Source organism: Histomonas meleagridis, assembly GCF_020186115.1.
Source record: "Histomonas meleagridis strain 2922-C6/04-10x chromosome Unknown contig_15, whole genome shotgun sequence".
NCBI classification, from domain to species: domain Eukaryota; phylum Parabasalia; order Tritrichomonadida; family Dientamoebidae; genus Histomonas; species Histomonas meleagridis.
Window position 1 is genome coordinate 105,328 of NW_027150778.1, and position 13,346 is coordinate 118,673.

Genomic DNA, 13,346 nt, shown 5'->3' on the forward strand with positions numbered 1-13,346 from the left:
TCATTCTGATATTTGCTGTATTACTATGATTACAAAGATTCTAATGATAATATTCGCATCTATAATTTTACCAACACATGCTAATGCTGTTATAAATCTTAATTATACAACTGAATATTTATGGTCAACAGACATCTTAGGCAGCGAAAAAATAGAAGAAGATTTTGTCATTCTAAACTATACAAATGATAAATATGATGAAGTTCTACAACAACTCATAAGAGCCACGTTTTCATGGAGATTTACCGTACCAATTTCTCTCGTTATGACTCGTGAAGAACATCATAAAATAACAGGTCTTCCTCTGGATGTGGATTTCTGGGGAGTCGGAGATGCCTGGGAAAAATTTTCAGCACAAGCATATTATGATGTAATAAAATATGCAAGGCAAATTGACATTCCATATGCTAGCTATTTAAATGCATCTATTAATGGGATGACAAATTCTATTCAGTGGCTCCATGATTATCATGATCTTAATCCATATAAAGGTTACATCACAGTTAACCTTAAATTAACATCACATTTCTTGACCAGTCAAGATGAAGAACGTCGTTCTCGGCAAGAAGCTGATAATATGTTTGCAACTGGTAATTTTACAGGATATGGTCCTGAGAATGATCTACACACAGATTACGAAAAATTAGTTGCTATTTGGTGGTGGATCAATGACAACGTTGTATATGGCCAGGTTCCTCAATACGGAAATTCAGTATATAGTGCCCTATTCCAACATAGAACTGTATGTCGAGGCTATTCTGCTCTATCAACTCTCTTCTTCAATCGCGCAGGTGTTGAGGGTTTTACTGTTCTAGGAGTTACGACAAGTGCACATGCATGGAATTGGGTTCATCTTGGCGAAGATTGGTATGCATACGACAGTACTACAAGTCTTGAAGCAGTGTTCTTAAGGGGAATCAATGCAGAGTATCATAAGACTAATTATGAATATATTGATGGTGAATTAGATTGGGGTTACCCAATTACTGATGTTGATTATAAGTATAAAATGTATACTTGGTCTGAACCTAAAGATAAGCCACTATTATATCAAATAGAAGCAACAGATTCTGGTAGAATTGGATCAAATCTTAAATGGACATTGAAAAAAGGGCTTCTTACTATTAAAGGAAATGGACCAATGCGTGATTTTGAAAACGAAACACTTGTTCCTTGGAAGAATTTCTTTGATGATATTACTGATCTTAAGATTGAAGAAGGTGTTACGACAATTGGTGCTTATGCATTTTATAATGTAGAGAATCTTACATACGAAAATTGCAAAGATAAATTGGGATCAATTCAATTAATTGGCAAAAAGGCATTTTCTGATTTAGATAAATTCTTTCAAGATTTTAAAGTTGAAGCATCAAGCAAAATTAATAATTTAAAGTTTTTAGAAGAAGAAAATAAAGCAAAATATACTACACAAATTTCAAATGCAAACTCACAAGAAGAATTAAATGAAATTGTTGTAAAAGCACAATCTGAATCAAATAAAAATGAAGAAACACAAAAAACATTAGCAAAGAATAAAATTGATGATTTAAAGTTTTTAGAAGAAGAAAATAAAGCAAAATATACTACACAAATTTCAAATGCAAACTCACAAGAAGAATTAAATGAAATTGTTGTAAAAGCACAATCTGAATCAAATAAAAATGAAGAAGCACAAAAAACATTAGCAAAGAATAAAATTGATGATTTAAAGTTTTTAGAAGAAGAAAATAAAGCAAAATATACTACACAAATTTCAAATGCAAACTCACAAGAAGAATTAAATGAAATTGTTGTAAAAGCACAATCTGAATCAAATAAAAATGAAGAAGCACAAAAAACATTAGCAAAGAATAAAATTGATGATTTAAAGTTTTTAGAAGAAGAAAATAAAGCAAATTATACTACACAAATTTCAAATGCAAACTCACAAGAAGAATTAAATGAAATTGTTGTAAAAGCACAATCTGAATCAAATAAAAATGAAGAAACACAAAAAACATTAGCAAAGAATAAAATTGATGATTTAAAGTTTTTAGAAGAAGAAAATAAAGTAAATTATACTACACAAATTTCAAATGCAAACTCACAAGAAGAATTAAATGAAATTGTTGCAAAAGCGCAATCACAAAATGAAGAAATAAAATCAAATAAAAAAGAATCAGTAAAACAAGATATTGGAAAGTTGGAAAATTTAGGCGAATTACAACAAGAATATATTGATAAATTAAACAATGCCCAAACAGAACAAGAATTTAATCAAATATTACAAGAAGCAATTGCGAAAAATGAAGAAATGAAATCAAATGGAAATGATTCCAAAGGTAACACCAATACAGCAGTGGCTGTAGCTGTTCCTGTTGCTATTGTCGTAATTGTTGTTGTTGCTGTTGTTATTGTTCTTGTTGTTCGAAGAAAGAAGAATAATGCCCATAAAAAGATTATTGAGAGTAGTGAACAATCATCTGAAGTTTAGATTTGCAGTTTTTTTTAAACAAATAGCATATCTAAAACTAAATGTAAAAATAAAAAATGAAAAATAAAATCTATGTATTTTTCAAATCATTTGAGAAGAACTTCTTCCACATTAGGGTTTCAGGGAAGAGTGTACTTCAAATCCGCTTTGTCAGATAGTTTGTTAATAGTCCTTCTCTTTGAAAGTGCCATAAATAATGTGTTATGCTAATGAGTCCACCATTATATGATTTGATCAACTAGTGATGAGTAGATGCCAAATAGTTTGCGTATTGGGAATATCCCTGTTTTTTGACTATTCATATAAAAATCATGTGAAGTTATATATTTAGCGATATGTTCGGTGGCTGTAGTAGTTGTGATTGAATATCCTGTAAAACATGTACCATAGATAAGAACATCATAATCATAGATAAATTCGGAATTAGATTAGATGTTACCTTCGAAATCATTGATTGACATAATATCAACGAAAATAAGTCGTTCTTTCTTGTCTTGATCTATTCCAGCAGGTTCATATTCCTCTGTTTCATATTTTTCGATTATTTGATCACCTTTCATCATAACTTTTAATGCAGCTGACTATGATAAATTTTTACTTGTGCCATCGTTGAATTTGAATTTGACCTCATTTGTATTGTATTTTTGTGCGTTTTTTTTATGCGTATTATTAATATTCGTCATGTTATTACATGTCAGGTGTGTACCACCTTTGCCTGACCCATAACCCAATCTAGCTTCTGCTATAAGATTGAATCCACCTTGGCTGCAAAAAAGGTTAACAAATAAAATGAACATCAAATTGTCGTGAAAATTCGGATAATTTTTGAAAAATTTGAATATAAAAAATTTATTTTTTCAGTCGAAACCGATCAAGCTGTAATACGATTTGACTTAAACTGTTATTGATAACAGTTAATGACGGGAAGCTGATTTTTTTATTCAATTTAGGAGGACCTGTTAGAGAGAAATATTAATATTCAACCTTTTGTTGAATAAAATTTATAGCTTGGCAGTATAATCCTTTTTTGCACGTTAAATGCCATTGGTTCGAATCCCGATATTGGAGAATGTTTTTTTTGTTTTTTTTTCTTATTAATTTGTATTTCTAATCAATTTCTTACTAAAAAACTTATTTAGAAATACTTTTTATTCATTATGATATATGTAAAACATTGTTAATTATGTTAAATTGTAATTTAGTTTTATTTTATAATCCTAATAAAATATTCATATAAAATTTAGGGAAAAAAATCATAAAAAACATATATATTTATAATATTTACATATATTAATAGATATATTTTTATTTACTACAATTTTAAAATCTTTAATAATCCAATAAATTAATTTTAATATTTTATATCATTGTTGTAATCACTTTTTGAATGTAATTCAAATATTTGAGAAAATATTTTGTCGGTGAATGGGATTAAATTTTACAACGTTTGTGTTTTATTTATGATATATACAGATTTTTGGATTGATTTCAAACAAATTTTGAAATATACAGAAAGTCATTAATGGGTATTAAAGTGAAGTGACTCGACGTCTTTTTGAATACAGAAAAATCATCATATTTGTTCAAAGCCTTATAACATATGACTAACATATTATGAATTATGAAAAAGATTATTTCATTTAGATGATACATATTTATAAATATGTTATAACGAAAAGTTTGATTATCAATAGAATAAATTTGAAGAATAGATAAATATCGATAAATATCGATGAATATATTGTATATTTGATTCTATATTTTAAACTAAAACAAATATCCAAAAATATAAAATAAATATTCTCAACAGTAATTTCAATTTCTTCTTGATCAAAAAGTAATTTGATTGTATCTATATCACAACGAATAATTGCAAATGTTAATGCTGTTCGAAATATAATTTCCCTCGTTTGAGGGGAAATCGAACGAGCTCAAAGTTATTTGATCTTACAGATCCGAAAAATATTTTTTTTTAAATCTTTGATATTCTGATATATAATTATATTATGATATATAAAATAAATTTCCATCAATTTCTGCTTCACCGATTATTTCATCAATAATTCCTTCCAATCCTTCATCTTGTGAATAAAATAAATTCATAATTGTGAAATCAAATACATTTAATTCCTAGATATTCTCAGTTAATATTTTCGACAATTTTATTATCATATAAATATTTATAGATATCATTTTTGATGAAATTTAATTGCTGTTTTATATGCATTATCAAATGATAAATAATTTGTTTACATATAAGAATTATCTCTGTATTTCCACCTACAACAGCATATTTACTTGTTTCATAAACATTAGAACTAAATATTTAAAACATTTAACTTAATCAAAAAATGCTGCATAACCAATGTAACATTATATCCATAAATATATTCATATCGTTCTTAAATTGATGGTTCAAAGTATTGATTAAAATCAAAGTTCGCTCGTGATGTTATTTCTTGAAGTATTCTACTTAGTATCACTTCGAATTATTTTTAAGTTCTCATTCGGATTATGTACTTCATGGAAAAGTTTCTTATGAAGTGCATAATCATTCTTTGTAAGTTCTTCAATGAGAAAAAAAAAATCTGAAGTTTCTTAAATTAATTTATTTTCTATTTTATTCAAACAAAATAAATGCATAAAATATGGATTATTTGTATCATCATTATATTTATATTTTTGAACAAGTTCAGCAAAAATTAAATTCCCTTCAGATAAGTGAGCAATAACGTAGTGAGAACCATTTGTACAATACATTGTATCATGCCCATTATAAATTGTTTCTTTGGGCTTTATAAAATTTACATCAATGAGAACTCTTAAGCATAAAATTATTTTGAATAAAAATGATATTAATATTGTTTCATGACATAAGGGTATTGAAAATAATCATATTCGAAATTAAAATATTTCAATAACATTCAGAGAAACGAAGGTTATTTTGAAATAGAATAATATAATTTAAACATAGCACTAATGAATAACATTATACATAACACTAATGAATAACATTCAGTATTCAGCAAAAATCTATCAAATTTTCATTTTCATGTTTTAATTTTTTTTTGATCTAGATATATACTGTGATATTGTATTGAATAATTGTGTCATTTTAATACTCATTAATGACTTTCTGTATATTTCAAAATTTGTTTGAAATCAATCCAAAAATCTGTATATATCATAAATAAAACACAAACGTTGTAAAATTTAATCCCATTCACCGACAAAATATTTTCTCAAATATTTGAATTACATTCAAAAAGTGATTACAACAATGATATAAAATATTAAAATTAATTTATTGGATTATTAAAGATTTTAAAATTGTAGTAAATAAAAATATATCTATTAATATATGTAAATATTATAAATATATATGTTTTTTATGATTTTTTTTTTTTATTTTTTATATGAATATTTTATTAGGATTATAAAATAAAACTAAATTACAATTTAACATAATTAACAATGTTTTACATATATCATAATGAATAAAAAGTATTTCTAAATAAGTTTTTTAGTAAGAAATTGATTAGAAATACAAATTAATAAGAAAAAAAAACAAAAAAAACATTCTCCAATATCGGGATTCGAACCAATGGCATTTAACGTGCAAAAAAGGATTATACTGCCAAGCTATAAATTTTATTCAACAAAAGGTTGAATATTAATATTTCTCTCTAACAGGTCCTCCTAAATTGAATAAAAAAATCAGCTTCCGTTAATGACAAAAGCAAACTATATAAATCGGAGTTTGAGTAAATAAATGGCCAGTTGGTCGTAACATCAACCATCATGTTTTAAACTCATAGAAATCAAATATATTTGATACAATATTTATTCGCCATATTTTATTTCGATCAAAATTTCCTCATTAAAATGAATGATTATGACCGACATTAAGATAGTCATTTGTGATTGATGTCATATACCATTTTTTCTCATTTAAATTTATCTAAAAGTTTCGGAAATTATTTTATATGAAAATTCAAGAGGAAATTATTTAAAAATATAATGTCGAGATCAAAAAAAATAGAAAGAATTCATAATGCAAATATTTTGTCACTAAATCGGTTAAATACCCAATTTAAAATAACGATAATATATAAAACAAAATATTACCGCCATATGATTGACATGTTTATATCAAGTAAACCATATAATTCTGTATCGCTTATTAAAATCAGGTAAGAAACTTTTATTCAATATCTGAAAAAAAGAGATATATCTGATTGATATGTCATGAACTGAATATTATTTGTTTTTACGATCAGGTAAACATAAAATTAATGATAATAATGAGCATTTTTTGCATAAAACCACTGGGGCACCCTATCACTTTCTCTTGTGTTGCAAGCCAAAAACCAAAAGCATCAATCAAAAATTCAAGTCTCAAAATGACACATAATTATTAACCTTTTTTTGTTTATTTTGTCAGAATCTTTTGACAATATTATAAACTAGTCAATATCATCGGAATATTTTGACTTTGAACAGACTTATATATATGAAAAACATGTTTTTTCGAGAGTATTGAAAAAGTTGATTTTGATCGTATGTGTTTAAATAATTTAATCCTGAAATTTGTTTTCTAGACTCATGCCTCATTCTTTATAAAAAAGTACTTTATAATAAAACACTACAAGAAATATCAATAAAAAACAAGTCCAATAGAACAAGTTTCCAATAATAAGAATTAAAATGACTTCAAAAAAACAATAAAATAAGATCGTTATGGGCTGAAGTTTTTATTTCTTCTTGTTGGCTTGGTTAGCAACAGCGTTGATGGCGGCTTGAATTGCTTCTTGGTCACCAAGGTAATGATGGCCAACTGGTTTGAGGTTTTCATCTAAGTCGTAAACAAGTGGAACACCAGTTGGGATGTTAAGGTTAACGATATCATCTTCGCTCATGTTATCAAGATATTTAACAAGGGCACGAAGTGAGTTACCGTGAGCAGCAATGAGGACCTTCTTTCCAGAGCGGATGGCTGGAACAATTTGATCGTGCCAGAATGGCATAACACGATCAATTGTTGTAGCAAGTGATTCGTGAAGTGGGAGAACGGATGGGTCAAGTTCCTTGTATTTCTTGTCATTTCCTGGATAGTATTCGGATGTCTTATCGAGAGCTGGTGGTGGGATAGCATAAGCACGACGCCATTGAAGAACTTGTTCAGCGCCAAACTTTTCTGCTGTTTCTGCCTTGTTGAGACCTTGAAGAGCACCATAGTGACGTTCGTTAAGTCTCCATGAGCGGATAACTGGGATGTACATTTGATCAAGTCCATCGAGTGTTAACCAAAGTGTGCGGATGGCACGCTTAAGTACTGATGTGAAAGCAATATCAAATTCGAAACCGTTTTCTTTGAGAACTTTTCCGGCATTCTTTGCTTCTTCAACACCTTTTGGTGAAAGATCGCAATCATACCAACCTGTGAATCTGTTTTCGAGGTTCCATTGGGATTCACCGTGACGGAGGAGAACAATTTGATATTTGGCAGTCATCAATCCAAAGTGAAATGACCACTGAACTTAGAATTAACTTTTTGAATATATTATATTGAAAATATTATCATGGAAATGTGATGTGAAATTTATAAATTCGAGTAATCAAATTGGATTATGAAGACATTCTAGTTGATATTTGTGAATATTTACGAAATTTTTACAAATAAAAAAAATAACATGATTTATATATGTAACATTAGTCAAAGTCTGATGAAAGATTAAAATAATTTTTAACTAAATACTTTTATTAATAAAATTCTAAAATAAAGATATTTCTAAATTGGTTTTATATTATTTGTTCTTAATTTTATTTTAGTCTAAAATATTCTTTTAAACTCAAATAAATCGATTATTTCACGAAGAGTTATTTTAGCATTTTAAAAAAAAAATGTTAAACAATTTTTTACAAACAAAATTTGGTTTGCTTTCATCTCATATTTTTGTTTCTTCCAATGAAATCCTTTTGTGGAAGAAACATATCAACCAAAGATACATCGATTTTTTTTCTTCTAAATTCACTATGATTATTTTTATCATTATTTTTCATTTGCATATCAACTGTTTTAATTAATTCTTTTTTAGTGGGTGGTATATCATGTAACACAAAATGTTGAATAGTAAAATATTTTTTAACACTTTTAACACTTAGTTTTGATGCTTTTTCAGCTGCCTTTTTAAACATTTCTTTAAATTTTAACATTTCTTTATCGGTATACATTTCGAAAAGAAATAAATTAACCATTTCTCGATATGGGTCATTAGAAATTTCGTCTAAATTAATTGTTAAATATGCTACAAGTGAATCATTAATTGTCAATGATGTGCCGATAAATTTTGGAGTTTCTTTGTTTACAAGAATTTTCTCAACTTTGATTTCAAGAATTTCTAATTGTTCTTTCTTTTCTTCATTAAGAAGCGCTTGTAAATCAGAATAAAACGATTTAGAACTATCGCGAAGAATACGTTTTGGAAGTGAATATGCAAGAAGACGTATATCAATCTTGTTTGGACAGCTTAAAGACGAAAACAAAGCTGCACGTTGTGGCTCTGTTACATAATCAGGAAAAGATGAAAGACGAAGTGCATTATTTGTGATTTTAATTGGGTTTCTATTAACTATACCAACTAATGCTTCATGACGACAATGAATTAACCATGTTAACCTAAATGCAACTCGTGCACATTGGGCAAAGGGATCTGGTGATGAAGAATTTTCCATGTATGTATCAACAGCATGAGCACCAATAGATGCCATAACACATGAAAATATTGTTGTGATACTTGTTTCTTTAAATTTTGATGAAATTGTTAAATCTTTTTCAAAATTTGGATTTAAATTATCAATGTTTATTCCTTCAGATGCACTAAGCTTTGTAACAGGAATAGATTCTTTGAATAATTTTAGAAGTTTAATGCAACATGCCAGTCTTTTAATTGTTCGACCATTTGAAAGTGCAATACTTGCAATTTCAAGTGGACTATTTGGTAGACTTTCTGCTATATATTCTGCTTTTTCGATAGTTGACTTAGAAACTTGGAAAATTGGAGTGATTCCAATTTCCATTTGTTTTGGTGCTAACGTACGTACATCAAACGGTCACCTTTTTTATGCTTAATTCGAAAGAGAATTGTTCTAATTCTTTATTACAATGATCTATTTTTATTAAAAAAATAAGAAAAGTCAAATTTTATAAGATTCATTCTTCTTCTTCTTCATTGCCAAAATCTTCAGGTCTAAAAATTCCTATATTTCCGTTGTCAGATGTATCAGCCACAGCAATGAATTTCGAATTTGATGTTATGCATTGTACCTTTTCATTATCGATAGTGAAACAATCGATTACTTTCTTTGATTCCCAATCCAATACCATTAATGAACCATCAGATGCTCCAGAGACAACTGTTGGTTCGTTGAAACATTTCGCAAATTCAACGTATTGAACAGCGCCTTCATGTTCGAAATATGAATCAGCAACACATTTTCCATTGTAAAATAAAGCAAGACCTGTTTGGCGAGCTGCAGCAACCATAGAAGGTCCATTAGAAGCAACACAATGAATAACAGATGGATTCATTTGAGTTGTATTCGTAGATGCAAAATTTGTGAATTGAGAATTAGAAAGATTCCAAACACCAACTGAGGTATCAATATAACCAGAAATAATATGGCTGGAGTCTGAAAATGTTAACGATGTACAAACTGATGGAAGAACACCTTTTTGTTTTGATTTACGTAAGATACGTTTGTCACTTAAAATTATATCATCATCATAAGAGGCTATCGCGATTAAATTATCATGGATGCAAAAGTCAGTTATTCCAGATGGAATTTTAAACAAAACTTTTGGTTGAGAATTTTCACGTGTGTCTATCAAAAAAACAAATTCTTCTGTAGAGGTGTAGAGAACACTTGAGGTTTTAGCACGGATAACATTTATTGAATCTGATAGTGATATTGAGTAAATTGGTTTGTTGGTTTCAACTTCGTTTATAGAAAGCTTCCCACTTTCACATCCAATAGCAATTTGATCTGTTTCGTCTTCGAATGCAGAAACGTAATAAACTTGTTCTCCGGCTTCCATTAGTTCACGATAAACGGTTTCATAAGAATATTTTTTGATTAGTTTATTTTTTTGACATTCAATTGGATCACTACGAGAAAAAAAAAGATCGTTTGCGAATAAATTTCTCTAGAAAAACAAAAAACATACCTCCAAAAAATTTATATTTGAGTCACATTTTTAAAAAATTTGTGTAATATTTATTCAGATTCTAATAAACTATTTGAATAGATTGACTATTTCTGTGGTTCCTTTTTGAGTTGCTATCATTAGAGCTGTTTTAAATATTTAAAACAATTCCCAAATGTTACAATTAAAAATTAAAACATTAAAATAAATTTTAAATAAAACAAAAGTATATTTTTAATATTGATATCAATTCCTTCTTTTTCGAGAAGTAATTTTACAATTTCAGTTTTACCTTTTTCAGTTGCTATTATAAGTGCTGTTTTAATTTATTCAAAAAAATCTCAAACATTATTTTATAATTTCGATTAAAAATTATAAACTTTAAAGGATACAAAAATACATTTTTTGCATTGACATCGATTCCTTTTTGTTCAAGGAGTAATCTGACTATTTCAGTACAACATTTCATAGTTGCAATTATAAGTGCTGTATTAAATAAATTGATTAAATTTTATATATTTTTTTAAAAGATAAAATGATCGAAGCAAATTTTAAATAAAACAAAAGTATATTTTTAATATTGATATCGATTCCTTCTTTTTCAAGTAGTAGTTTCACTATTTTAGTTTTACCTTTTTCAATTGCACACATGAGTGGTATTTTAAATAATTTGAATAGATTCCAAATATTATTTTAGAATGTCAACTAGCAAAAATAAACGTTAAATAAAACGAAAATATATTTTTAATGTTAACATCACATTTTTTATGCATGATAAGTAAAGATGTAATTGCAGTATTAACATCATCATTATAATTATTTTTTATTGCTAGTAAAAGTGCTGTATTAAATATTTTTGATAGATTCCGAAAAAATATTTGAAACTAGAAAAAAATAAATTAAACAAAGAATTAAATAAATTAAAATCTTTGGCATTTACATCAATTGCTTCTTTTTCCAAAAGTAATTCAACAAATGATAAACAATTCCTTTCAACTGCATACATGAGAGCTGTTTTAAATATTTAAAATAAATTCCTAATATTATTGTGAAATAGAATATCGGTTAAACGAATATTTAATTATCTAAAAAAACATCATTAGAATTGATGTTAACTCCTTCTTTTTCTAGAAGTAATTTAATAATTTCTGATATACTTATTTCAATTGCTATTATAAGAGCTGTTTTCAAAAATTTTGAGAATTTCCATTTATTACTTTGAGAAATCAGGAAGTTAAAATAAACTTCATATAAATAAAAATAAATATTTTTAATATTAATATCGATTTCTTCTTTTTCAAGAAGTAATTTAGCTTTTTTAGTTTCATAATTTTCTATTGCTATTATGAGTGCTGTATTAAATAATTTGAATGATTTCCAAATATTATTATAAAATTTTATTTTATTAAAACAAATTTTATATAAAATATATAAATATTTTTAACATTAATATCAATTCCTTTTTGCTCAAGAAGTGAATTCACAATTTCAATATTACCTTTTTTAGTTGCTAACATAAGCGCTGTATTAAATATATTAATAAAAATATTAAATATTAATTTGAAATATCATATTATTTCAATGAATTTTATATAAAACAAATAAATATCTTTAGCATTAATATCAATTCCTTTTTGTTCAAGAAGTGATTTAACTACTTCTATGTGATCATTTTTAGATGCTTTAATAAGTGCTGTTCAAATAATTTAAATAATTTCCAAATATTATTTTGAAATATTAAATTCTTTAAATAAATATTAAATAAAACATATAAATATCTTTGGCATTAATATCAATTCCTTTTTGTTCAAGAAGTAATTTAACTGTTTCTGAATGACCATTTGAAGATGCATTAATAAGTGCAGTTCTAAATAATTTAAAAAATTTCCAAATTTTATTTTGAAATATAAAATTATTAAAATAAATTCGATATAAAACAAACAAATGTCTTTAGAATTAATATCAATATCTTTTTGTTTTAAAAGTAATTTTATTATTTCTGCAAAACCTTTTTCACTTGCATAAATGAGTGCTGTTTTAAATAATTTAAATAATTTTTAAATATTATTTCAAAATATCAAATTATTACTGTAAACATTTTATAAAACAAGTTAATATCTTTTGCTCTAATATCAATTCCTTCTTGTTCAAGAAGGATTTTAACTATTTTTTTATGATTGTTTTTAGTTGCATACATAAGTGCTGTCTTAAATTATTCAAATTATTTTCAAATATTACTTCAAAATATTAAATAAATAAAATAGAGATCAAACAAAACAAATAAATATTTTTAGCATTTATATCAATTCCTTCTTGTTCAATAAGTAATTTAACTATTTTTGTATGGTTGTTTTCAGATGCATGCATAAGTGCTGTGTTAAATATTTTGGATAAATCCCAAATGTTATTAAGAAATATTAATTTAACAAAACAAATTTTAAATAAAACAAATAAATATCTTTAGCATCAACATAAATTTTTTTTTGTTCGAGAAGTAATTTAACTATATCTAATATACCAATTGAAGATGCTCTTATAAGTGCAGTATAAAATGATTTAAATAACTCCCAAATATTATATTAAAATTTCGAATGATTAAAATGTATTTCGAATATAACAAATTAACATTTCTTTTATTAATATAAATTTTATTCCAAATAATGAAAC

The 13,346-nt window shown here is 26.3% G+C and overlaps 3 protein-coding genes across 3 annotated transcripts; 1 reads left to right on the plus strand and 2 right to left on the minus strand.

Annotated features, from left to right (window-relative positions):
- Positions 1-43: 43 nt before the first annotated feature.
- GO595_001747 (large repetitive protein) lies at positions 44-2,473 on the plus strand (the record flags this gene model as incomplete). Its single annotated transcript, XM_067914579.1, has 1 exon — positions 44-2,473. The coding sequence occupies one exon, from the start codon at positions 44-46 to the stop codon at positions 2,471-2,473; it is 2,430 nt and encodes an 809-aa protein (XP_067777996.1).
- Positions 2,474-7,227: 4,754 nt separating this feature from the next.
- Positions 7,228-9,553, minus strand: GO595_001748 (2,3-diphosphoglycerate-dependent phosphoglycerate mutase; the record flags this gene model as incomplete). The annotated part of the gene is made up of 2 exons (XM_067914581.1): positions 7,228-8,007; positions 8,729-9,553. 2 exons carry the CDS (start codon positions 9,551-9,553, stop codon positions 7,228-7,230), a joined length of 1,605 nt encoding a protein of 534 aa, XP_067777997.1.
- A 133-nt stretch (positions 9,554-9,686) lies between these two features.
- On the minus strand, positions 9,687-10,571 carry GO595_001749 (WD40 repeat-like protein; the record flags this gene model as incomplete). The annotated part of the gene is made up of 1 exon (XM_067914582.1): positions 9,687-10,571. The coding sequence occupies one exon, from the start codon at positions 10,569-10,571 to the stop codon at positions 9,687-9,689; it is 885 nt and encodes a 294-aa protein (XP_067777998.1).
- Positions 10,572-13,346: the final 2,775 nt, after the last annotated feature.